The sequence below is a fragment of the Phyllobates terribilis genome, unplaced genomic scaffold, assembly GCF_046119375.1.
Source record: "Phyllobates terribilis strain yellow unplaced genomic scaffold, ASM4611937v1 Scaffold_9__5_contigs__length_417890890, whole genome shotgun sequence".
Lineage (NCBI taxonomy): Eukaryota > Metazoa > Chordata > Amphibia > Anura > Dendrobatidae > Phyllobates > Phyllobates terribilis.
The window spans coordinates 412,165,104-412,191,949 of record NW_027362769.1 but is presented as its reverse complement, the minus strand read 5'-3'; the positions used below and the strand labels follow the sequence as shown (position 1 = coordinate 412,191,949).

At 49.3% G+C, this 26,846-nt stretch overlaps 2 protein-coding genes across 3 annotated transcripts in view; one reads left to right on the top strand and one right to left on the bottom strand.

Moving 5' to 3' along the window:
* Positions 1-21,376, top strand: part of LOC141162675 (ras-related protein Rab-35-like) — a 57,309-nt gene extending 35,933 nt beyond the window's left edge. Inside the window, exons 2-7 of the mRNA XM_073649029.1 lie at positions 5,605-7,013; positions 7,142-7,192; positions 9,877-10,000; positions 10,734-10,858; positions 17,677-17,801; positions 21,007-21,376. Of these exons, the coding sequence (XP_073505130.1) occupies positions 6,959-7,013; positions 7,142-7,192; positions 9,877-10,000; positions 10,734-10,858; positions 17,677-17,801; positions 21,007-21,132 (606 nt within the window). The 5' untranslated portion in view covers positions 5,605-6,958 and the 3' untranslated portion in view covers positions 21,133-21,376. The remainder of the gene's footprint in view (positions 1-5,604; positions 7,014-7,141; positions 7,193-9,876; positions 10,001-10,733; positions 10,859-17,676; positions 17,802-21,006) is intronic.
* LOC141162674 (integrin alpha-M-like) overlaps positions 20,051-26,846 on the bottom strand; it is a 210,171-nt gene continuing 203,375 nt past the window's right edge. For both annotated transcript variants that reach the window (XM_073649027.1, XM_073649026.1), the window contains 3 exons: positions 21,802-21,906; positions 21,600-21,710; positions 20,051-21,530 (listed from right to left, as the gene is read on the bottom strand). In XM_073649027.1, the coding sequence (XP_073505128.1) occupies positions 21,354-21,530; positions 21,600-21,710; positions 21,802-21,906 (393 nt within the window). In that variant the 3' untranslated portion in view covers positions 20,051-21,353. The remainder of the gene's footprint in view (positions 21,531-21,599; positions 21,711-21,801; positions 21,907-26,846) is intronic.

The window sequence follows — 26,846 nt, the reverse complement described above, 5'->3', positions numbered from 1 at the left end:
TATACTGACCCCTGTGTACATATAGATCCCCTCTGATTATATACTGACCCCTGTGTACATATAGATCCCCTCTGATCATATACTGACCCCTGTGTACATACAGATCCCCTCTGATTATATACTGACCCCTGTGTACATACAGATCCCCTCTGATCATATACTGACCCCTGTGTACATACAGATCCCCTCTGATCATATACTGACCCCTGTGTACATATAGATCCCCTCTGATCATATACTGACCCCTGTGTACATACAGATCTCCTCTGATCATATACTGACCCCTGTGTACATATAGATCCCCTCTGATCATATACTGACCCCTGTGTACATATAGATCCCCTCTGATCATATACTGACCCCTGTGTACATATAGATCCCCTCTGATCATATACTGACCCCTGTGTACATATAGATCCCCTCTGATCATATACTGACCCCTGTGTACATACAGATCCCCTCTGATCATATACTGACCCCTGTGTACATATAGATCCCCTCTGATCATATACTGACCCCTGTGTACATATAGATCCCCTCTGATCATATACTGACCCCTGTGTACATATAGATCCCCTCTGATCATATACTGACCCCTGTGTACATATAGACCCCTCTGATAATATACTGACCCCTGTGTACATATAGATCCCCTCTGATCATATACTGACCCCTGTGTACATATAGATCCCCTCTGATCATATACTGACCCCTGTGTACATACAGATCCCCTCTGATTATATACTGACCCCTGTGTACATACAGATCCCCTCTGATCATATACTGACCCCTGTGTACATATAGATCCCCTCTGATCATATTCTGACCCCTGTGTACATATAGTTCAGCCTCTGATTATATACCGACCCTTGGGTACATATAGATCCCCTCTGATCATATACTGACCCCTGTGTACATATAGACCAGCCTCTGATTATATACTGACCCCTGTGTACATATAGATCCCCTCTGATCATATACTGACCCCTGTGTACATACAGATCCCCTCTGATTATATACTGACCCCTGTGTACATTTAGATCCCCTCTGATCATATACTGACCCCTGTGTACATATAGATCCCCTCTGATTATATACTGACCCCTGTGTACATACAGATCCCCTCTGATTATATACTGACCCCTGTGTACATATAGATCCCCTCTGATCATATACTGACCCCTGTGCACATATAGATCAGCCTCTGATTATATACTGACCCCTGTGTACATACAGATCCCCTCTGATTATATACTGACCCCTGTGTACATATAGATCCCCTTTGATCATATACTGACCCCTGTGTACATATAGATCCCTCTGATTATATACTGACCCCTGTGTACATATAGATCCCCTCTGATTATATACTGACCCCTGTGTCATATAGATCCCCTCTGATTATATACTGACCCCTGTGTACATATAGATCCCCTCTGATTATATACTGACCTCTGTGTATATATAGATCCCCTCTGATCATATACTGACCCCTGTGTACATACAGATCCCCTCTGATTATATACTGACCCCTGTGTACATATAGATCCCCTCTGATTATATACTGACCTCTGTGTACATATAGATCCCCTCTGATCATATACTGACCCCTGTGTACATACAGAACCCCTCTGATTATATACTGACCTCTGTGTACATATAGATCCCCTCTGATCATATACTGACCCCTGTGTACATACAGATCCCCTCTGATTATATACTGACCCCTGTGTACATATAGATTCCCTCTGATCATATACTGACCTCTGTGTACATATAGATCCCTCTGATTATATACTGACCTCTGTGTACATATAGATCCCTCTGATTATATACTGACCCCTGTGTACATATAGATCCCCTCTGATCATATACTGACCCCTGTGTACATATAGATCCCTCTGATTATACACTGACCCCTGTGTACATATAGATCCCCTCTGATTATATACTGACCCCTGTGTCATATAGATCCCCTCTGATTATATACTGACCCCTGTATACATACAGATTCCCTCTGATCATATACTGACCCCCGTGTACATATAGATCCCCTCTGATCATGTACTGACCCCCGTGTACATATAGATCCACTCCGATTATATACCGTCCCCTGTGTACATATAGATCCCCTCTGATTATATACTGACCCCTGTGTACATATAGATCCTCTCTGATCATATTCTGACCCCTGTGTACATATAGATCCCCTCTGATTATATACTGACCCCTGTGTAAATATAGATCCCCTCTTATTATATACTGACCCCTGTGTACATATAGATCCCCTCTGATTATATACTGACCCCTGTGTACATATAGATCCCATCTGATCATATACTGATCCCTGTGTACATATAGATCCCCTCTGATTATATACTGACCCCTGTGTACATATAGATCCCCTCTGATCATATACTGATCCCTGTGTACATATAGATCCCCTCTGATTATATACTGACCCCTGTGTACATATAGATCCCCTCTGATCATATACTGACCCCTGTGTACATATAGATCCCCTCTGATTATATACTGACCCCTGTGTACATACAGATCCCCTCTGATCATATACTGATCCCTGTGTACATATAGATCCCCTCTGTTCATATACTGACCCCTGTGTACATATAGATCCCCTCTGATTATATACTGACCCCTGTGCACATATAGATCCCCTCTGATCATATACTGACCCCTGTGTACATATAGAACCCCTCTGATCATATACTGACCCCTGTGTACATATAGATCCCCTCTGATCATATACTGACCCCTGTGTACGTATAGATCCCCTCTGATCATATACTGACCCCTGTGTACATACAGATTCTCTGATCATATACTGACCCCTGTGTACATATAGATCCCCTCTGATCATATACTGACCCCTGTGTACATATAGATCCCCTCTGATTATATACTGACCCCTTTGTACATTTAGATCCCCTCTGATCATATACTGATCCCTGTGTACATATAGATCCCCTCTGATCATATACTGACCCCTGTGTACATACAGATTCTCTGATCATATACTGACCCCTGTGTACATATAGATCCCCTCTGATCATATACTGACCCCTGTGTACATATAGATCCCCTCTGATCATATACTGATCTCTGTGTACATATAGATCCCCTCTGATCATATACTGACCCCTGTGTACATACAGATCCTCTGATCATATACTGACCCCTGTGTACATATAGATCCCCTCTGATCATATACTGACCCCTGTGTACATATAGATCCCCTCTGATTATATACTGACCCCTGTGTACATACAGATCCCCTCTGATTATATACTGACCCCTTTGTACATACAGATCCTCTGATCATATACTGACCCCTGTGTACATATAGATCAGCCTCTGATTATATACTGACCCCTGTGTACATACAGATCCTCTGATCCTATACTGACCCCTGTGTACATATAGATCCCCTCTGATCATATACTGACCCCTGTGTACATATAGTTTCCCTCTGATTATATACAGATCCCTGTGTACATATAGATCCCCTCTGATTATATACTGATCCCTGTGTACATATAGACCCCTCTGATCATATACTGATCCCTGTGTACATATAGACCCCTCTGATAATATACTGACCCCTGTGTACATATAGACCCCCTCTGATCATATACTGACCCCTGTGTACATATAGATCCCCTCTGATCATATACTGACCCCTGTGTACATATAGACCCCTCTGATAATATACTGACCCCTGTGTACATATAGATCCCCTCTGATAATATACTGACCCCTGTGTACATATAGATCCCCTCTGATCATATACTGATCCCTGTGTACATATAGACCCCTCTGATAATATACTGACCCCTGTGTACATATAGATCCCCTCTGATAATATACTGACCCCTGTGTACATATAGATCCCCTCTGATCATATACTGACCCCTGTGTACATATAGATCCCCTCTGATCATATACTGACCTCTGTACATATAGATCCCCTCTGATTATATACTGACCCCTGTGTACATATAGATCAGCCTCTGATCATATACTGACCCCTGTGTACATATAGATCCCCTCTGATCATATACTGATCCCTGTGTACATACAGATCCCCTCTGATTATATACTGACCCCTGTGTACATATAGATCCCCTCTGATCATATACTGACCCCTGTGTACATATAGATCCCCTCTGATTATATACTGACCCCTGTGTACATATAGATCCCCTCTGATCATATACTGACCCCTGTGTACATATAGATCCCCTCTGATTATATACTGACCCCTGTGTACATATAGATCCCCTCTGATCATATACTGACCCCTGTGTACATACAGATCCCCTCTGATTATATACTGACCCCTGTGTACACATAGATCCCCTCTGATTATATACTGACCCCTGTGTACATATAGATCCCCTCTGATCATATACTGACCCCTGTGTACATATAGATCCCCTCTGATCATATACTGACCCCTGTGTACATATAGATCCCCTCTGATTATATACTGACCCCTGTGTACATATAGATCCCCTCTGATCATATACTGACCCCTGTGTACATACAGATCCCCTCTGATTATATACTGACCCCTGTGTACATACAGATCCCCTCTGATCATATGCTGACCCCTGTGTACATACAGATCCCCTCTGATCATATACTGACCCCTGTGTACATATAGATCCCCTCTGATCATATACTGACCCCTGTGTACATACAGATCTCCTCTGATCATATACTGACCCCTGTGTACATATAGATCCCCTCTGATCATATACTGACCCCTGTGTACATATAGATCCCCTCTGATCATATACTGACCCCTGTGTACATATAGATCCCCTCTGATCATATACTGACCCCTGTGTACATATAGATCCCCTCTGATCATATACTGACCCCTGTGTACATACAGATCCCCTCTGATCATATACTGACCCCTGTGTACATATAGATCCCCTCTGATCATATACTGACCCCTGTGTACATACAGATCCCCTCTGATCATATACTGACCCCTGTGTACATATAGATCCCCTCTGATCATATACTGACCCCTGTGTACATATAGACCCCTCTGATAATATACTGACCCCTGTGTACATATAGATCCCCTCTGATCATATACTGACCCCTGTGTACATATAGATCCCCTCTGATCATATACTGACCCCTGTGTACATACAGATCCCCTCTGATTATATACTGACCCCTGTGTACATACAGATCCCCTCTGATCATATACTGACCCCTGTGTACATATAGATCCCCTCTGATCATATACTGACCCCTGTGTACATACAGATCCCCTCTGATCATATACTGACCCCTGTGTACATATAGATCCCCTCTGATCATATACTGATACATTGTTGTCATTTTTACTTCTCCTTTTCCTGCTCTCAATAGTTGTGAGTTTTTTGTGTGATCTCTTATTGTTGTGTGATCAGATCCTGTTAGTATTGTAGATCTGAGCGCTGGGTCGGAGGTGTTTTTATAACTTTTAAGGAGCCCCCAGAATTATCCCTGCGTCCCCGTTATGTGGTCAGACTGCGCGTAGAGATCGGGGGAATCGACATGTTTTCTCTCCGTGTACAGGAAGAGCAGGGATTTCCTTCCCCTGAGATCAGCGAAAACAGCAACAGAGGCAAGAGAGCGAGCCGGCGAGACCGCCTGACCGGGAGAGACCGCCTGACCGGGAGAGAGCGAGCCGGAGAGACCGCCTGACCGGGAGAGAGCGAGCCGGCGAGACCGCCTGACCGGGAGAGAGCGAGCCGGCGAGACCGCCTGACCGGGAGAGAGCGAGCCGGCGAGACCGCCTGACCGGGAGAGAGCGAGCCGGCGAGACCGCCTGACCTGGAGAGAGCGAGCCGGAGAGACCGCCTGACCGGGAGAGAGCGAGCCGGAGAGACCGCCTGACCGGGAGAGAGCGAGCCGGAGAGACCGCCTGACCGTGAGAGAGCGAGCCGGAGAGACTGCCTGACCGGGAGAGAAAGCGAGCCGGAGAGACCGCCTGACCGGGAGAGAAAGCGAGCCGGAGAGACCGCCTGACCGGGAGAGAAAGTGAGCCGGAGAGACCGCCTGACCGGGAGAGAAAGCGAGCCGGAGAGACCGCCTGACCGGGAGAGAAAGCGAGCCGGAGAGACCGCCTGACCGGGAGAGAAAGCGAGCCGGAGAGACCGCCTGACCGGGAGAGAAAGCGAGCCGGAGAGACCGCCTGACCGGGAGAGAAAACGAGCCGGAGAGACCGCCTGACCGGGAGAGAAAGCGAGCCGGAGAGACCGCCTGACCGGGAGAGAAAGCGAGCCGGAGAGACCGCCTGACCGGGAGAGAAAGCGAGCCGGAGAGACCGCCTGACCGGGAGAGAAAGCGAGCCGGAGAGACCGCCTGACCGGGAGAGAAAGCGAGCCGGAGAGACCGCCTGACCGGGAGAGAAAGCGAGCCGCAGAGACCGCCTGACCGGGAGAGAAAGCGAGCCGCAGAGACCGCCTGACCGGGAGAGAAAACGAGCCGCAGAGACCGCCTGACCGGGAGAGAAAGCGAGCCGGAGAGACCGCCTGACCGAGAGTGAATGAAAACGGGAGAGACCGTCTGACCAAGCGAGGGTGGGAGAGACTGTTTGTTCGAGAGCCAGAAAGGAGCCAAAGAGACAGTCAAATGGAGAGAAAAAGTCTGCAGACAGCCTGAATGAAAGAGACCCCCCCCCTGACGAGAGAGCGACGATGTGAGAATGTGTTTGGTTTTGCCGGTGAAGCTTTTCTGAATTTGAGAGAAAGGGAACGAGGAAGACGTCTCACAGGGACTCGGACATTGACATTTTGGCCACCGAGGTGGTCCAGGGGCTGAAGGCTGTGAGACGCATCCAGAAAACAGGCGGTGACATATTGTGATTGGCACCAGGGCACAAAGATAACTGTAGACTGGACAGTTCTGGACGCCGGTGGACACCGTCATGGCTGCTAAAGACTACGATCATTTATTCAAGCTTCTGCTGATCGGAGACTCCGGTAAGTGCCTGGCAGTGAGCGTACTGTCACCTGTACCATGGAGGGACCTCCCTGCATCCAGCATGGCCACTTTCCATCTTCTCGTTTTACTGGGGACTCGGGAATAAGCTTGGTTGTGTCTTCTGCAGGTGTGGGGAAGAGCAGCCTCCTCCTGAGATTTTCCGACAACTCATTCTCTGGTGAGTGCGACAACCTCCCGGCATGGGGCACCAGCACTGACCCTTCTCTGCACCCCCCGTGTCCGTGTCACCTTCCCGCTTCCATCCCATGATCTGCTTCCATCGTTTCTGCAGTCCTCCATTATTACTCTCCCTCCTTCCCATCTACTCCTTGCTTTTCCTTTTGGTTGTAGTGCAAACTCTGTCCTTTCTATTTCTTCACTTTTTATGTCCTCCATCCTTTTATTTTGGCCTTCCCTCTGCCACCGCCTGAAGCCCTCCTCCGGCCTTCCCCCTGCTCCCGCGTGGCCCCTTCCTCCAGCCTTCCCTTGTGCCCGCTTGGCGCTCTCCTCTGGCCTTCTATCTGTCCCCGCTTGGCGCCCTCCTCCGGCCTACCCTCTGCCCCGTGTGTCGCCCTCCTCCGGCCTACCCTCTGCCCCGTGTGGCGCCCTCCTCCGGCCTACCCTCTGCCCCGTGTGGCGCCCTCCTTCGGCCTACCCTCTGCCCCGTGTGGCGCCCTCCTCCGGCCTACCCTCTGCCCCGTGTGGCGCCCTCCTCCGGCCTACCCTCTGCCCCGTGTGGCGCCCTCCTCCGGCCTGCCCTCTGCCCCGTGTGGCGCCCTCCTCCGGCCTGCCCTCTGCCCCGTGTGGCGCCCTCCTCCGGCCTGCCCTCTGCCCCGTGTGGCGCCCTCCTCCGGCCTGCCCTCTGCCCCGTGTGGCGCCCTCCTCCGGCCTGCCCTCTGCCCCTGCTTGGCGCCCTCCTCCGGCCTGCCCTCTGCCCCTGCTTGGCGCCCTCCTCCGGCCTGCCCTCTGCCCCGTGTGGCACCCTCCTCCGGCCTGCGCTCTGCCCCTGCTTGGCGCCCTCCTCCGGCCTTCCCCCTGCTCCCGCGTGGCCCCTTCCTCCGGCCTTCCCTTGTGCCTGCTTGGCGCTCTCCTCCGGCCTTCTATCTGTCCCCGCTTGGCGCCCTCCTCCGGCCTACCCTCTGCCCCGTGTGGCGCCCTCCTCCGGCCTGCCCTCTACCCCTGCTTGGCGCCCTCCTCCGGCCTGCCCTCTGCCCCTGCTTGGCGCCCTCCTCCGGCCTGCCCTCTGCCCCTGCTTGGCGCCCTCCTCCGGCCTGCCCTCTGCCCCTGCTTGGAGCCCTCCTCCGGCCTACCCTCTGCCCCTGCTTGGCGCCCTCCTCCGGCTTGCCCTCTGCCCCTGCTTGGCGCCCTCCTCCGGCCTGCCCCTGCTTGGCGCCCTCCTCCGGCCTACCCTCTGCCCCTGCTTGGCGCCCTCCTCCGGCCTACCCTCTGCCCCTGCTTGGCGCCCTCCTCCGGCCTACCCTCTGCCCCTGCTTGGCGCCCTCCTCCGGCCTACCCTCTGCCCCTGCTTGGCGCCCTCCTCCGGCCTACCCTCTGCCCCTGCTTGGCGCCCTCCTCCGGCCTACCCTCTGCCCCTGCTTGGCGCCCTCCTCCGGCCTACCCTCTGCCCCTGCTTGGCGCCCTCCTCCGGCCTACCCTCTGCCCCTGCTTGGCGCCCTCCTCAGGCCTTCTCTCTGTCCCTGCTTGGCGCTCTCCTCAGGCCTTCTCTCTGCCCTCATTTGGCGCCTTCCCTCGGCTTCCACTTGAAACCTTTTCATCTGCCCCCAATGGGCGCCCTCTCCCGGCCTCCGCCCGGCTCCCCCTCTCCCGGCCCTCCCCCGGCCTCCGCCCGGCTCCCCCTCTCCCGGCCCTCCCCCGGCCTCCGCCCGGCTCCCCCTCTCCCGGCCCTCCCCCGGCCCTCCGCCCGGCTCCCCCTCTCCCGGCCCTCCCCCGGCCCTCCGCCCGGCTCCCCCTCTCCCGGCCCTCCCCCGGCCCTCCGCCCGGCTCCCCCTCTCCCGGCCCTCCGCCCGGCTCCCCCTCTCCCGGCCCTCCCCCGGCCCTCCGCCCGGCTCCCCCTCTCCCGGCCCTCCCCCGGCCTCCGCCCGGCTCCCCCTCTCCCGGCCCTCCGCCCGGCTCCCCCTCTCCCGGCCCTCCCCCGGCCCTCCGCCCGGCTCCCCCTCTCCCGGCCCTCCCCCGGCCTCCGCCCGGCTCCCCCTCTCCCGGCCCTCCCCCGGCCTCCGCCCGGCTCCCCCTCTCCCGGCCCTCCCCCGGCCTCCGCCCGGCTCCCCCTCTCCCGGCCCTCCCCCGTCCTCCGCCCGGCTCCCCCTCTCCCGGCCCTCCCCCGTCCTCCGCCCGGCTCCCCCTCTCCCGGCCCTCCCCCGGCCTCCGCCCGGCTCCCCCTCTCCCGGCCCTCCCCCGGCCTCCGCCCGGCTCCCCCTCTCCCGGCCCTCCCCCGGCCTCCGCCCGGCTCCCCCTCTCCCGGCCCTCCCCCGGCCTCCGCCCGGCTCCCCCTCTCCCGGCCCTCCCCCGGCCTCCGCCCGGCTCCCCCTCTCCCGGCCCTCCCCCGGCCTCCGCCCGGCTCCCCCTCTCCCGGCCCTCCCCCGGCCTCCGCCCGGCTCCCCCTCCCCCGGCCCGGCTCCCCCTCTCCCGGCCCTCCCCCGGCCTCCGCCCGGCTCCCCCTCTCCCGGCCCTCCCCCGGCCTCCGCCCGGCTCCCCCTCTCCCGGCCTCCGCCCGGCTCCCTCTCCCGGCCCCCCCTCGGCCTCCGCCCGGCGCCCTCCCTCGGTCCCCCTGATTTTCACTGTTTCCACTGCCTTGTGTCTTCATTGCATTCTGTGCATCATTTTGCTTTCGTTGGACCCGTGCAGGAAGCTACATCACAACAATCGGAGTTGATTTTAAGATTCGGACTCTTGTTCTGGATGGAGAACGAGTAAAACTTCAGATCTGGGACACGGCCGGTCAGGAGAGGTTTCGAACTATCACGTCGACGTAAGCAAAACTATGGAAGTCTGAGTGGGAAAGTCTCTCCTTGTGGAGACTGCCCAGCCTGTGTAAGGAGACTTATACGCCGTGCAATGCTCTCTGGGAAATTAAATATGCAAATATCTTCTTCAAAGGTGAAGAGGACAGGACCTCTGGTGCCACCTATTGGATGTAGCAAATCTAAAAGTCAATGTTGACCCTTTAATGAACCTTGTCACATGACTGAGGATAAAAGCCAATCAAAACACTTCTTTTGCAGACACATGTTTCTGAATGTTTGAACCTCATCAGTGCACAGCAGGAGGTCTGATTTAAGTGGGTCAGAGGCCTCTAACAGAATCTAACGAATAACATCTCTCCTTATGGAGAGCACCCAGCCGGTGTAAGGAGACTTCTAGGCTGTGCCTTGGTCCTCTGGGAAATTAAATATGCAAATATCCTCTCCTCCAGCCAAATCAGACCTCCTGCTTTGCACTGATGAGGGTCAAACACCACGAAACATGTGTCTGCACATAGGGTAAAAGCCAAAAATGACACCCTGTCATGTGACTTGGCTCCTTTAAGCGTTGACCTTTGTCTTTTAGGATAAGAAGCCACTTGCAATAGGTGGCGCCGGGGTTCTAGTCCTCTCCTTTCTGAAGAGACAGGGGTGTGGGGGGTCACAGAGGCTGGGTGGGCACGGTGGGGATGGAGCGCGCTCAGCAGACCATTGCATTGATCTGTTCAATCCTTTACTCAGGTATTACCGGAACACGCACGGGGTCATTGTGGTTTACGACGTCACCAACCCGGAATCCTTTGTAAACGTGAAGCGGTGGCTGCACGAAATAACGCAGAACTGTGACTCCGTGTGCACCGTGCTCGGTGAGTGCTCCGCAGGGCGGAGCGTAGTGCGAGGCGGAGGCGGTGTGCGAGGCGGAGGTGGTGTGCGAGGCGCAGGCAGAGGCGGTGTGCGAGGCGCAGGCGGAGGCGGTGTGCGAGGCGGAGGCGGTGTGCGAGGCGCAGGCGGAGGCGGTGTGCGAGGCGGTGTGCGAAGCGGAGGCGGTGTGCGAGGCGCAGGTGGAGGCGGTGTGCGAGGCGCAGGCAGAGGCGGTGTGCGAGGCGGAGGCGGTGTGCGAAGCGGAGGCGGTGTGCGAGGCGCAGGCTGAGGCGGTGTGCGAGGCGCAGGCTGAGGCGGTGTGCGAGGCGCAGGCTGAGGCGGTGTGCGAGGCGCAGGCAGAGGCGGTGTGCGAGGCGGAGGCGGTGTGCGAGACGGTGTGCGAGGCGCAGGTGGAGGCGGTGTGCGAGGCGGTGTGCGAGGCGCAGGCGGTGTGCGAGGCGCAGGCGGTGTGCGAGGCGGAGGCGGTGTGCGAGGCGCAGGCAGAGGCGCAGGCGGAGGCGGTGTGCGAGGCGGAGGCGGTGTGCGAGGCGCGGGCGGTGTGTGAGGCGCGGGCGGTGTGTGAGGCGGAGGCGGTGTGCGAGGCGCAGGCAGAGGCGGTGTGCGAGGCGGAGGCAGAGGCGGTGTGCGAGGCGCAGGCAGAGGCGGTGTGCGAGGCGCAGGCAGAGGCGGTGTGTGAGGCGCTGCTGTTCTGGATCTCATTATGTGCAGGTATTGTACAATACTGACTGTGCAGCACAGAGAGGCAGACTGGTTTCATCTCCTGTACTATACACTGCCACTCTGTGCTGCACAGACTGGTTTCATCTCCTGTACTATACACTGCCTCTCTGTGCTGCACAGACTGGTTTCATCTCCTGTACATTACTCTGCCTCTCTGTGCAGCACAGACTGGTTTCATCTCCTGTACTATACACTGCCACTCTGTGCTGCACAGACTGGTTTCATCTCCTGTACTATACACTGCCTCTCTGTGCTGCACAGACTGGTTTCATCTCCTGTACTATACACTGCCTCTCTGTGCTGCACAGGCTGCTTTCATCTCCTGTACTATACACTGCCTCTCTGTGCTGCACAGACTGGTTTCATCTCCTGTACTATACACTGCCTCTCTGTGCTGCACAGACTGGTTTCATCTCCTGTACTATACACTGCCTCTCTGTGCTGCACAGACTGGTTTCATCTCCTGTACTATACACTGCCTCTCTGTGCTGCACAGACTGGTTCCATCTCCTGTACTATACACTGCCTCTCTGTGCTGCACAGACTGGTTTCATCTCCTGTACTATACACTGCCTCTCTGTGCTGCACAGGCTTGTTCCATCTCCTGTACTATACACTGCCTCTCTGTGCTGCACAGACTGGTTTCATCTCCTGTACTATACACTGCCTCTCTGTGCTGCACAGACTGGTTTCATCTCCTGTACTATACACTGCCTCTCTGTGCTGCACAGACTGGTTTCATCTCCTGTACTATACTCTGCCTCTCTGTGCTGCACAGACTGGTTTCATCTCCTGTACTATACACTGCCTCTCTGTGCTGCACAGACTGGTTTCATCTCCTGTACTATACTCTGCCTCTCTGTGCTGCACAGGCTGGTTTCATCTCCTGTACTATACACTGCCTCTCTGTGCTGCACAGGCTGGTTTCATCTCCTGTACTATACACTGCCTCTCTGTGCTGCACAGACTGCTTTCATCTACTGTACTGTACACTGCCTCTCTGTGCTGCACAGACTGGTTTCATCTCCTGTACATTACTCTGCCTCTCTGTGCAGCACAGACTGGTTTCATCTCCTGTACTATACACTGCCACTCTGTGCTGCACAGACTGGTTTCATCTCCTGTACTATACACTGCCTCTCTGTGCTGCACAGACTGGTTTCATCTCCTGTACTATACACTGCCTCTCTGTGCTGCACAGGCTGCTTTCATCTCCTGTACTATACACTGCCTCTCTGTGCTGCACAGACTGGTTTCATCTCCTGTACTATACACTGCCTCTCTGTGCTGCACAGACTGGTTTCATCTCCTGTACTATACACTGCCTCTCTGTGCTGCACAGACTGGTTTCATCTCCTGTACTATACACTGCCTCTCTGTGCTGCACAGACTGGTTCCATCTCCTGTACTATACACTGCCTCTCTGTGCTGCACAGACTGGTTTCATCTCCTGTACTATACACTGCCTCTCTGTGCTGCACAGGCTTGTTCCATCTCCTGTACTATACACTGCCTCTCTGTGCTGCACAGACTGGTTTCATCTCCTGTACTATACACTGCCTCTCTGTGCTGCACAGACTGGTTTCATCTCCTGTACTATACACTGCCTCTCTGTGCTGCACAGACTGGTTTCATCTCCTGTACTATACTCTGCCTCTCTGTGCTGCACAGACTGGTTTCATCTCCTGTACTATACACTGCCTCTCTGTGCTGCACAGACTGGTTTCATCTCCTGTACTATACTCTGCCTCTCTGTGCTGCACAGGCTGGTTTCATCTCCTGTACTATACACTGCCTCTCTGTGCTGCACAGGCTGGTTTCATCTCCTGTACTATACACTGCCTCTCTGTGCTGCACAGACTGCTTTCATCTACTGTACTGTACACTGCCTCTCTGTGCTGCACAGACTGGTTTCATCTCCTGTACATTACTCTGCCTCTCTGTGCAGCACAGACTGGTTTCATCTCCTGTACTATACACTGCCTCTCTGTGCTGTACAGACTGGTTTCATCTCCTGTACTATACACTGCCTCTCTGTGCTGCACAGGCTGGTTTCATCTCCTGTACTATACACTGTCTCTCTGTGCTGCACAGACTGGTTTCATCTCCTGTACTATACACTGCCTCTCTGTGCTGCACAGACTGGTTTCATCTCCTGTACTATACACTGCCTCTCTGTGCTGCACAGACTGCTTTCATCTCCTGTACTATACACTGCCTCTCTGTGCTGCACAGACTGGTTTCATCTCCTGTACTATACACTGCCTCTCTGTGCTGCACAGACTGGTTTCATCTCCTGTACTATACACTGCCTCTCTGTGCTGCACAGGCTGCTTTCATCTCCTGTACTATACACTGCCTCTCTGTGCTGCACAGACTGGTTTCATCTCCTGTACTATACACTGCCTCTCTGTGCTGCACAGACTGGTTTCATCTCCTGTACTATACACTGCCTCTCTGTGCTGCACAGACTGGTTTCATCTCCTGTACTATACACTGCCTCTCTGTGCTGCACAGACTGGTTCCATCTCCTGTACTATACACTGCCTCTCTGTGCTGCACAGACTGGTTTCATCTCCTGTACTATACACTGCCTCTCTGTGCTGCACAGGCTTGTTCCATCTCCTGTACTATACACTGCCTCTCTGTGCTGCACAGACTGGTTTCATCTCCTGTACTATACACTGCCTCTCTGTGCTGCACAGACTGGTTTCATCTCCTGTACTATACACTGCCTCTCTGTGCTGCACAGACTGGTTTCATCTCCTGTACTATACACTGCCTCTCTGTGCTGCACAGACTGGTTTCATCTCCTGTACTATACACTGCCTCTCTGTGCTGCACAGACTGGTTTCATCTCCTGTACTATACTCTGCCTCTCTGTGCTGCACAGGCTGGTTTCATCTCCTGTACTATACACTGCCTCTCTGTGCTGCACAGGCTGGTTTCATCTCCTGTACTATACACTGCCTCTCTGTGCTGCACAGACTGCTTTCATCTACTGTACTGTACACTGCCTCTCTGTGCTGCACAGACTGGTTTCATCTCCTGTACATTACTCTGCCTCTCTGTGCAGCACAGACTGGTTTCATCTCCTGTACTATACACTGCCTCTCTGTGCTGTACAGACTGGTTTCATCTCCTGTACTATACACTGCCTCTCTGTGCTGCACAGGCTGGTTTCATCTCCTGTACTATACACTGCCTCTCTGTGCTGCACAGACTGGTTTCATCTCCTGTACTATACACTGCCTCTCTGTGCTGCACAGACTGGTTTCATCTCCTGTACTATACACTGCCTCTCTGTGCTGCACAGACTGCTTTCATCTCCTGTACTATACACTGCCTCTCTGTGCTGCACAGACTGGTTTCATCTCCTGTACTATACACTGCCTCTCTGTGCTGCACAGGCTTGTTCCATCTCCTGTACTATACACTGCCTCTCTGTGCTGCACAGACTGGTTTCATCTCCTGTACTATACACTGCCTCTCTGTGCTGCACAGACTGGTTTCATCTCCTGTACTATACACTGCCTCTCTGTGCTGCACAGACTGGTTTCATCTCCTGTACTATACACTGCCTCTCTGTGCTGCACAGACTGGTTTCATCTCCTGTACTATACACTGCCTCTCTGTGCTGCACAGACTGGTTTCATCTCCTGTACTATACACTGCCTCTCTGTGCTGCACAGACTGGTTTCATCTACTGTACTATACACTGCCTCTCTGTGCTGCACAGACTGGTTTCATCTCCTGTACTATACACTGCCTCTCTGTGCTGCACAGACTGGTTTCATCTCCTGTACTATACACTTTTTCTCTGTGCTGCACAGACTGGTTTCATCTCCTGTACTATACACTGCCTCTCTGTGCTGCACAGACTGGTTCCATCTCCTGTACTATACACTGCCTCTCTTTGCTGCACAGACTGCTTTCATCTCCTGTACTATACACTGCCTCTCTGTGCTGCACAGACTGGTTTCATCTCCTGTACTATACACTTTTTCTCTGTGCTGCACAGACTGGTTTCATCTCCTGTACTATACACTGCCTCTCTGTGCTGCACAGACTGGTTCCATCTCCTGTACTATACACTGCCTCTCTGTGCTGCACAGACTGGTTTCATCTCCTGTACTATACACTGCCTCTCTGTGCTGCACAGACTGCTTTCATCTCCTGTACTATACACTGCCTCTCTGTGCTGCACAGACTGCTTTCATCTCCTGTACTATACACTGCCTCTCTGTGCTGCACAGGCTTGTTCCATCTCCTGTACTATACACTGCCTCTCTGTGCTGCACAGACTGGTTTCATCTCCTGTACTATACACTGCCTCTCTGTGCTGCACAGACTGGTTTCATCTCCTGTACTATACACTGCCTCTCTGTGCTGCACAGACTGGTTTCATCTCCTGTACAATACTCTGCCTCTCTGTGCTGCACAGACTGGTTTCATCTCCTGTACTATACTCTGCCTCTCTGTGCTGCACAGGCTGGTTTCATCTCCTGTACTATACACTGCCTCTCTGTGCTGCACAGGCTGGTTTCATCTCCTGTACTATACACTGCCTCTCTGTGCTGCACAGACTGGTTTCATCTCCTGTACTATACACTGCCTCTCTGTGCTGCACAGACTGGTTTCATCTCCTGTACTATACACTGCCTCTCTGTGCTGCACAGACTGGTTTCATCTCCTGTACTATACACTGCCTCTCTGTGCTGCACAGGCTGGTTTCATCTCCTGTACTATACACTGCCTCTCTGTGCTGCACAGACTGGTTTCATCTCCTGTACTATACACTGCCTCTCTGTGCTGCACAGGCTTGTTCCATCTCCTGTACTATACACTGCCTCTCTGTGCTGCACAGACTAGTTTCATCTCCTGTACTATACACTGCCTCTCTGTGCTGCACAGACTGGTTTCATCTCCTGTACTATACACTGCCTCTCTGTGCTGCACAGACTGGTTTCATCTCCTGTACAATACTCTGCCTCTCTGTGCTGCACAGACTGGTTTCATCTCCTGTACTATACTCTGCCTCTCTGTGCTGCACAGGCTGGTTTCATCTCCTGTACTATACACTGCCTCTCTGTGCTGCACAGACTGGTTTCATCTCCTGTACTATACACTGCCTCTCTGTGCTGCACAGACTGGTTTCATCTCCTGTACTATACACTGCCTCTCTGTGCTGCACAGACTGGTTTCATCTCCTGTACTATACACTGCCTCTCTGTGCTGTACAGACTGGTTTCATCTCCTGTACTATACTCTGCCTCTCTGTGCTGCACAGACTGGTTTCATCTCCTGTACTATACACTGCCTCTCTGTGCTGCACAGGCTGCTTTCATCTCCTGTACTATACACTGCCTCTCTGTGCTGCACAGACTGGTTTCATCTCCTGTACATTACTCTGCCTCTCTGTGCAGCACAGACTGGTTTCATCTCCTGTACTATACACTGCCTCTCTGTGCTGTACAGACTGGTTTCATCTCCTGTACTATACACTGCCTCTCTGTGCTGCACAGGCTGGTTTCATCTCCTGTACTATACACTGCCTCTCTGTGCTGCACAGACTGCTTTCATCTCCTGTACTATACGCTGCCTCTCTGTGCTGCACAGACTGCTTTCATCTCCTGTACTATACACTGCCTCTCTGTGCTGCACAGACTGCTTTCATCTCCTGTACTATACACTGCCTCTCTGTGCTGCACAGGCTGGTTTCATCTCCTGTACATTACACTGCCTCTCTGTGCTGCACAGACTGCTTTCATCTCCTGTACTATACACTGCCTCTCTGTGCTGCACAGACTGCTTTCATCTCCTGTACTATGTGCTGCCTGTCTGTGCTGCACAGACTGCTTTCATCTCCTGTACTATACACTGCCTCTCTGTGCTGCACAGACTGGTTTCATCTCCTGTACATTACACTGCCTCTCTGTACTGCACAGACTGGTTTATTGGTCTGCTTGTTTTGGTGGCATCTGGTCGCAGAGCACCATCAGTCCTGCAGAATATTCCGCCTGTGTGTACTGACCCCGGGAGCCGGCACTGACCTGCCGCTCTGTACAATTTGCTATTACAGTGGGTAATAAGGATGACGACCCGTCCCGAAAACGTGTGGAGACTGCTGACGCCAAGAGGTTCAGTGACCAGATGGGGGTCCGAATGTACGAGACGAGTGCGAAGGAAAACCGCAACGTAGAGGAGGTGACTCCCCCGATATGTAATGTACAGTAGTGTTCAAATACTAGGGGATGTTCAATATAATGGCAGTGTGGGGTTCAATCATTCTGTGAAGAAACAGGTGTGAATCAGGTGGTCCTTATATAAGGGTGAAGCCAGCACATGTTGGACATGCATTTCTCCTTGAAATCCTGAGAAATATGAGGCGTTCCAGACATTGTTCAGAAGAACAGCGGACTTTAATTAAAAAGTTGATTAGTGAGGGTAAAACTTATAAAGAAGTGCAGACAATGATCGGCTGTTCAGCTAAAATGATCTCCAGCGCTTTACAATGGAAAGCAAAACCAGAGAGACGGGGAAGAAAACGGGAGATTACCATCCGAAACGATAGAAGAAAAGACAGAATGGCAAAGGCTCAGCCGATGATCAGCTCCAGGATGATCACAGACAGTCTCCAGTTACCTGTGAGGACTGTGACAGTTAGAAGACCCCTGTGTGAAGCTAATCTCTTATCAAGAAGTCCCTGCAAAGTCCCACTGTTAATAGAAAGACATGTACTGAAGCGGATACAATTTGCCAAAGAACACATCAACTGGCCTAAAGAGAAATGGAGAAACATTTTGTGGACTGATGAAAGTAAAATTGTTCTTTTTGGGATCAAGGGCAGCGGACAGTTCATCAGACGACCCCCAAACTCTGCATTCAGCCACAGTACACCCTGCAGACAGTGAAGCATGGTGGAAGCATCATGATATGGGCATGTTTCTCTTACTATGGTGTCGGACCTATTTACCGCATACCAGGGATCATGGACCGGTTTGCATATATTAAAATACTTGAAGAGGTCATGTTGCCTTACGCTGAAGAGGATATGCCCTTGAAATGGGGGTTTACACAAGACAACGACCCTAAACACACCAGTAAACCAGCAAAATCTTGGGTCCAGTCCAACAAAATTGAGGTTCTAGAGCGGTCAGCCCAATCCCCGGACCTTAATCCGATAGGACACTTGTGGGGTGATATCAAAAATGCAGTTTCTGAGGCAAAGACAACAAATGCCAAAAAACTGTGGGATGTAGTGAAAGCCTCCTGGGCTGAATAACAGTGACAGGGGCCAGAAGATGGTTGACTCTATGCAACATAGATGTGACGCAGTTCTAAAAAACTGTGGTAATACAACTAAATATTAGGGTAGTGATTCACACGAATGCTTAATCCTCAAAAAAAGAGACATATTGTGAGACAAATGCAGACACTGCTATATTGTAGAACAGAACAATGGTCATTTTTTGTTACTTACAGTAAAGTAAATTATCTACATTTCTCTTCATGTTTTTGAACACACTTGCTATTATTTTGAACACTACTGTATAACGCTCCAGCACTGACATAATCATATGTGACTGATATCAGCCTCTTATAACGCTCCAGTACTGATATAACCTCCCGACATTATATCAGATGTCATTCACCACTTTAATAACATAATATCTTCTCACTTCCTGAGATTCTGGTCACACAATAGACATCGGCCGAAATAAATAATTTAAAATTTTAAAATAAAATTTGGGAACCGGGAAAACCGGAGCAGAGCAGAGCAGAGGAAGCGGAGCAGAGCAGAGGAAGCGGAGCAGAGCAGAGGAAGCGGAGCAGAGCAGAGGAAGCGGAGCAGAGCAGAGGAAGCAGAGCAGAGCAGAGGAAGCGGAGCAGAGCTGAGTGCAGGCCGAGGTCTAGAGCTGCGGACCGTGCAGATGAGTCATTGGCTGTCTTCCCTATAACTCCATATGATGCGGGGAGAAGGTGAATCGGGGGAGGAGAGGGAGATGTAATTGTGAAGTATCGAACGTGGCCGGACTCTGTGATATTGCTCTTTATCGGGGTCCTGCAGGTGAGGAGTGACGCTCACCTCTTCCGGGAGAGACCAGGCATCGGGTGGAGTGATGCTCACATCAGCACTGTCCGCGGTGCTCTGTACCTCTCTGCTCTGGCTCCTCTGCTTTGCCCCGGCTCCTCCTCTACTCTGCCCCCGGCTCCTCCTCTTCTCTGGCCCGGCTCCTCTTCTCTGGCCCGGCTCCTCTTCTGTGGCCCCGGCTCCTCTTCTGTGGCCCCGCTGGCTCCTCTTCTGTGGCCCCGCTGGCTCCTCTTCTGTGGCCCCGCTGGCTCCTCTTCTGTGGCCCCGCTGGCTCCTCTTCTGTGGCCCCGCTGGCTCCTCTTCTGTGGCCCCGCTGGCTCCTCTTCTGTGGCCCCGCTGGCTCCTCTTCTGTGGCCCCGCTGGCTCCTCTTCTGTGGCCCGCTGGCTCCTCTTCTCTGGCCCGCTGGCTCCTCTTCTGTGGCCCCGGCTCCTCTGCTCTGCCCCGCCGGCTCCTCTGCTCTGCCCCGCCGGCTCCTCTGCTCTGCCCCGCCGGCTCCTCTTCTGTGGCCCGCCGGCTCCTCTTCTGTGGCCCGCCGGCTCCTCTTCTGTGGCCCGCCGGCTCCTCTTCTGTGGCCCGCCGGCTCCTCTTCTGTGGCCCGCCGGCTCCTCTTCTGTGGCCCGCCGGCTCCTCTTCTGTGGCCCGCCGGCTCCTCTTCTGTGGCCCGCCGGCTCCTCTTCTGTGGCCCCGGCGGCTCATCTTCTCTGCCCCGGCGGCTCCTCTTCTCTGCCCCGCTGGCTTCTCTTCTCTGCCCCGCTGGCTCCTCTTCTCTGCCCCGGCGGCTCCTCTTCTCTGCCCCGCTGGCTCCTCTTCTCTGCCCCGCTGACTCCTCTTCTCTGCCCCGCTGACTCCTCTTCTCTGCCCCGCTGACTCCTCTTCTCTGCCCCGCTGACTCCTCTTCTCTGCCCCGCTGACTCCTCTTCTCTGCCCCGCTGGCTCCTCTTCTCTGCCCCGGCGGCTCCTCTTCTCTGCCCCGGCGGCTCCTCTTCTCTGCCCGGCTGGTTCCTCTTCTCTGCCCCGCCGGGTCCTCTTCTCTGGCCCGGCTTTTCCCGGTTTCCTGATTTTATTTTCACTAATATTATAAATGATTTATTTCGGCCGATGTCTGTTGTGTGACCAGAATCTCCGGCAGTGTCCTGATGTAATATCTAATGGGACTGGTCTGTAGTCTCGGCTACTGTGTCTGCCCTCAGCCTACAGGGGGCCCCATGTACCAGCTGTAGGCTGGCCTCCCCTTTGGGTGTGGCCCTGATACTCAAGGGGCCCCTAGACTCCGCCTTAGGTGGGGCCCCTCTCATTTTCGGTCTTGTTTCCTACAGATGTTCTTGTCAGTGACGCGTCTGGTCTTGAGGATGAAGAAGGAGAGCCAGGCTCGGCTGCGGCCCACCGAGGTAGTGACCATCACCAAGACCAAGAAGAAGCCCCATGTCAAGAGGTGCTGCTGAGGTCTGGGGCCCCGCCTGGAGCGGCTGCTGTGTGGGACGCGCCCCGCGGTGGGGGGACGCGTATATATGGGGTGCGGATGGCCATAGCTGTGCTCCCATACTTTTATTGGCACTTTTCTTCCCAGCATTCCCTCTGCTTTATATTGACCAATCAGACAGCACATATAACGCCCCGCCCCCGAGGACATTCCACTTTATTTTTGCATTCAGATTATTAACAGTTAATAAAGGTTTTGTATCGGCACCATCTCCGTATCATCCGCACGCCGGAGCTCCGCCCCTGCAGGCTCCGCCCCCTGCGCCTCTGCAGGCTCCGCCCCCTGCGCCTCTGACATCACCGCGCGCTCTTCTCCAGGACCTTCCAGCAGCTCCTTATACTGACGCCTGAAGAATCCCAGCTGTAAGGAAAGGTAGGGTCAGTGCTGATAACCAGTCCATAAACACTCTGTGCTGCTGTGCAGAGTTACCTTGTGCAGCCCGGCAGTGATGATTGCCAGCAGCAGCAGCCCCCCCACACTGCTGCCTATAATCAGGGGGTAGTAGTTGTACTCGGGGGGGATCTCCAGCGTGGTCTGCGCCTGCAGTGTAGAAGGAGGTGCAGTGTAAGATCAGGGACCCTCAGCCGCCCACAGCTGCTGACACCCCGCACCCAACCTGTGCGCCGACCACCTGAGCTCGGGTGAAGGGGCGCTCCTGCTCCAGAACGTGCTGGAAGAGCCGGCGATCGTAGACCACCTCTGCCACCGTCTGAAGGGAAACTCTCTGCAGTCCTGTCTGATAACAGAAAACAATAGTCTGCACCACCGACCCACACATACCGTCATCAGGCTGAATTATATATAGCAGTTATATTGTACACAGGGAGCAGTATTATAGTAGTTATATTCCTGTACATAGGAGCAGTATTATAGTAGTTATATTCTTGTACATAGTGGGCAGTATTATAGTAGTTATATTCTTGTACATAGGGGGTAGTATTATAGTAGTTATATTCTTGTACATAGGGAGCAGTATTATAGTAGTTATATTCTTGTACATAGGGGGTAGTATTATAGTAGTTATATTCTTGTACATAGGGGCAGTATTATAGTAGTTATATTCTTGTACAGAGGAGCAGTATTATAGTAGTTATATTCTTGTACATAGTGGGCAGTATTATAGTAGTTATATTCTTGTACATAGGGGGTAGTATTATAGTAGTTATATTCTTGTACATAGGGAGCAGTATTATAGTAGTTATATTCTTGTACATAGGGGGTAGTATTATAGTAGTTATATTCTTGTACATAGGGGCAGTATTATAGTAGTTATATTCTTGTACAGAGGAGCAGTATTATAGTAGTTATATTCTTGTACATAGGGGGCAGTATTATAGTAGTTATATTCCTGTACATAGGAGCAGTATTATAGTAGTTATATTCTTGTACATAGTGGGCAGTATTATAGTAGTTATATTCTTGTACATAGGGGGTAGTATTATAGTAGTTATATTCTTGTACATAGGGAGCAGTATTATAGTAGTTATATTCTTGTACATAGGGGGTAGTATTATAGTAGTTATATTCTTGTACATAGGGGCAGTATTATAGTAGTTATATTCTTGTACAGAGGAGCAGTATTATAGTAGTTATATTCTTGTACATAGGAGCAGTATTATAGTAGTTATGTTCTTGTACATAGGAGCAGTATTATAGTAGTTATATTCTTGTACATAGGGGGTAGTATTATAGTAGTTATATTCTTGTACATAGGGAGCAGTATTATAGTAGTTATATTCTTGTACATAGGGGGTAGTATTATAGTAGTTATATTCTTGTACATAGGGGGCAGTATTATAGTAGTTATATTCTTGTACATAGGAGCAGTATTATAGTAGTTATATTCTTGTACATAGGAGCAGTATTATAGTAGTTATATTCTTGTACATAGGGGGCGGTATTATATTAGTTATATTCTTGTACATAGGGAGCAGTATTATAGTAGTTATATTCTTGTACATAGGGGGCAGTATTATAGTAGTTATATTCTTGTACATAGGGGGCAGTATTATAGTAGCTATATTCTTGTACATAGGGGGTAGTATTATAGTAGTTATATTCTTGTACATAGGGGGTAGTATTATAGTAGTTATATTCTTGTACATAGGGGGTAGTATTATAGTAGTTATATTCTTGTACATAGGGGGTAGTATTATAGTAGTTATATTCTTGTACATAGGGGGTAGTATTATAGTAGTTATATTCTTGTACATAGGGGGCAGTATTATAGTAGCTATATTCTTGTACATAGGGGGTAGTATTATAGTAGTTATATTCTTGTACATAGGAGCAGTATTATAGTAGTTATATTCTTGTACATAGGGGCAGTATTATATTAGTTATATTCTTGTACATAGGTGGCAGTATTATATTAGTTATATTCTTGTACATAGGGGGCAGTATTATATTAGTTATATTCTTGTACATAGGAGCAGTATTATAGTAGTTATATTCTTGTACATAGGAGCAGTATTATATTAGTTATATTCTTGTACATAGGGGCAGTATTATATTAGTTATATTCTTGTACATAGGGGCAGTATTATATTAGTTATATTCTTGTACATAGGAGCAGTATTATAGTAGTTATATTCTTGTACATAGGAGCAGTATTGTAGTTATATTCTTGTACATAGGGGGCAGTATTATAGTAGTTATATTCTTGTACATAGGGGGCAGTATTATAGTAGTTATATTCTTGTACATAGGGGGCAGTATTATAGTAGTTATATTCTTGTACATAGGAGCAGTATTATAGTAGTTATATTCTTGTACATAGGGGCAGTATTATAGTAGTTATATTCTTGTACATAGGGGCAGTATTATAGTAGTTATATTCTTGTACATAGGAGCAGTATTATAGTAGTTATATTCTTGTACATAGGGGCAGTATTATAGTAGTTATATTCTTGTACATAGGGGCAGTATTATAGTAGTTATATTCTTGTACATAGGAGCAGTATTATAGTAGTTATATTCTTGTACATAGGGGCAGTATTATAGTAGTTATATTCTTGTACATAGGAGCAGTATTATAGTAGTTATATTCTTGTACATAGGAGCAGTATTATAGTAGTTATATTCTTGTATCTAGGGGGCAGTATTATAGTAGTTATGTTCTTGTACATAGGAGCGGTATTATAGTAGTTATATTCTTGTACATAGGAACGGTATTATAGTAGTTATATTCTTGTACATAGGGGGCAGTATTATAGTAGTTATATTCTTGTACATAGGGGGCAGTATTATAGTAGTTATATTCTTGTACATAGGGGCAGTATTATAGTAGTTATATTCTTGTACATAGGAGCAGTATTATAGTAGTTATATTCTTGTACATAGGAGCAGTATTATAGTAGTTATATTCTTGTATCTAGGGGGCAGTATTATAGTAGTTATGTTCTTGTACATAGGAGCGGTATTATAGTAGTTATATTCTTGTACATAGGAACGGTATTATAGTAGTTATATTCTTGTACATAGGGGGCAGTATTATAGTAGTTATATTCTTGTACATAGGGGGCAGTATTATAGTAGTTATATTCTTGTACATAGGAGCAGTATTATAGTAGTTATATTCTTGTACATAGGGGGCAGTATTATAGTAGTTATATTCTTGTACATAGGGGGCAGTATTATAGTAGTTATATTCTTGTACATAGGGGCAGTATTATAGTAGTTATATTCTTGTACATAGGAGCAGTATTATAGTAGTTATATTCTTGTACATAGGAGCAGTATTATAGTAGTTATATTCTTGTACATAGGGGGCAGTATTATAGTAGTTATATTCTTGTACATAGGGGGCAGTATTATATTAGTTATATTCTTGTACATAGGAGCAGTATTATAGTAGTTATATTCTTGTACATAGGAGCAGTATTATAGTAGTTATATTCTTGTACATAGGAGCAGTATTATAGTAGTTATATTCTTGTACATAGGAGGTAGTATTATAGTAGTTATATTCTTGTACATAGGGGCAGTATTATATTAGTTATATTCTTGTACATAGGAGCGGTATTATAGTAGTTATATTCTTGTACATAGGAGCAGTATTATAGTAGTTATATTCTTGTACATAGGGGGCAGTATTATAGTAGTTATATTCTTGCACATAGGGGCAGTATTATAGTAGTTATATTCTTGTACAGAGGAGCAGTATTATTGTAGTCATATTCTTGTACATAGGAGCAGTATTATAGTAGTTATATTCTTGTATATTGGGGCAGTATTATAGTAGTTATATTCTTGTACATAGGGGGCAGTATTATAGTAGTTATATTCTTGTACATAGGGGGCAGTATTATAGTAGTTATATTCTTGTACATAGGAGCAGTATTATAGTAGTTATATTCTTGTACATAGGGGGCAGTATTATAGTAGTTATATTCTTGTACATAGGGGGCAGTATTATAGTAATTATATTCTTGTACATAGGAGCAGTATTATAGTAGTTATATTCTTGTACATAGGGGGCAGTATTATAGTAGTTATATTCTAGTACATAGGAGCAGTATTATAGTAGTTATATTCTTGTACATAGGGGGCAGTATTATAGTAGTTATATTCTTGTACATAGGGGGCAGTATTATATTAGTTATATTCTTGTACATAGGGGGCAGTATTATAGTAGTTATATTCTTGTACATAGGGGGCAGTATTATAGTAGTTATATTCTAGTACATAGGAGCAGTATTATAGTAGTTATATTCTTGTACATAGGGGGCAGTATTATAGTAGTTATATTCTTGTACATAGGGGCAGTATTATAGTAGTTATATTCTTGTACATAGGGGGCAGTATTATAGTAGTTATATTCTAGTACATAGGAGCAGTATTATAGTAGTTATATTCTTGTACATAGGGGGCAGTATTATAGTAGTTATATTCTTGTACATAGGGGGCAGTATTATATTAGTTATATTCTTGTACATAGGGGGCAGTATTATAGTAGTTATATTCTTGTACATAGGGGGCAGTATTATAGTAGTTATATTCTAGTACATAGGAGCAGTATTATAGTAGTTATATTCTTGTACATAGGGGGCAGTATTATAGTAGTTATATTCTTGTACATAGGGGCAGTATTATAGTAGTTATATTCTTGTACATAGGGGGCAGTATTATAGTAGTTATATTCTTGTACATAGGGGCAGTATTATAGTAGTTATATTCTAGTACATAGGAGCAGTATTATAGTAGTTATATTCTTGTACATAGGGGGCAGTATTATAGTAGTTATATTCTTGTACATAGGGGCAGTATTATAGTAGTTATATTCTTGTACATAGGGGGCAGTATTATAGTAGTTATATTCTTGTACATAGGGGGCAATTTTTATTATAAAAACAAACATAAATACAATTCTAACAAACAAAAATCATCCAGTATTACAAAAAGACAAATCACATGGGTTATATATACAAAAAAAAAAAACATTAAAATAATCAGATCATATACATAAATAAATTAAAAAGTCCACGCCTGCGGGAAAGAGAAAAAAAAAAAATAAAATAAAATAATAATAATAATAATCATCATCCTATTCCCTAACTGAATTTTACGTTGCTCCATAACTTTATGTTTTTCTGACTCCTTCCAACTTCTAGTGATTTTATCCACCGGAGTTCTGACATCACCTGATTGGCTGCAGCGGTGTGATCGAACGGCTCA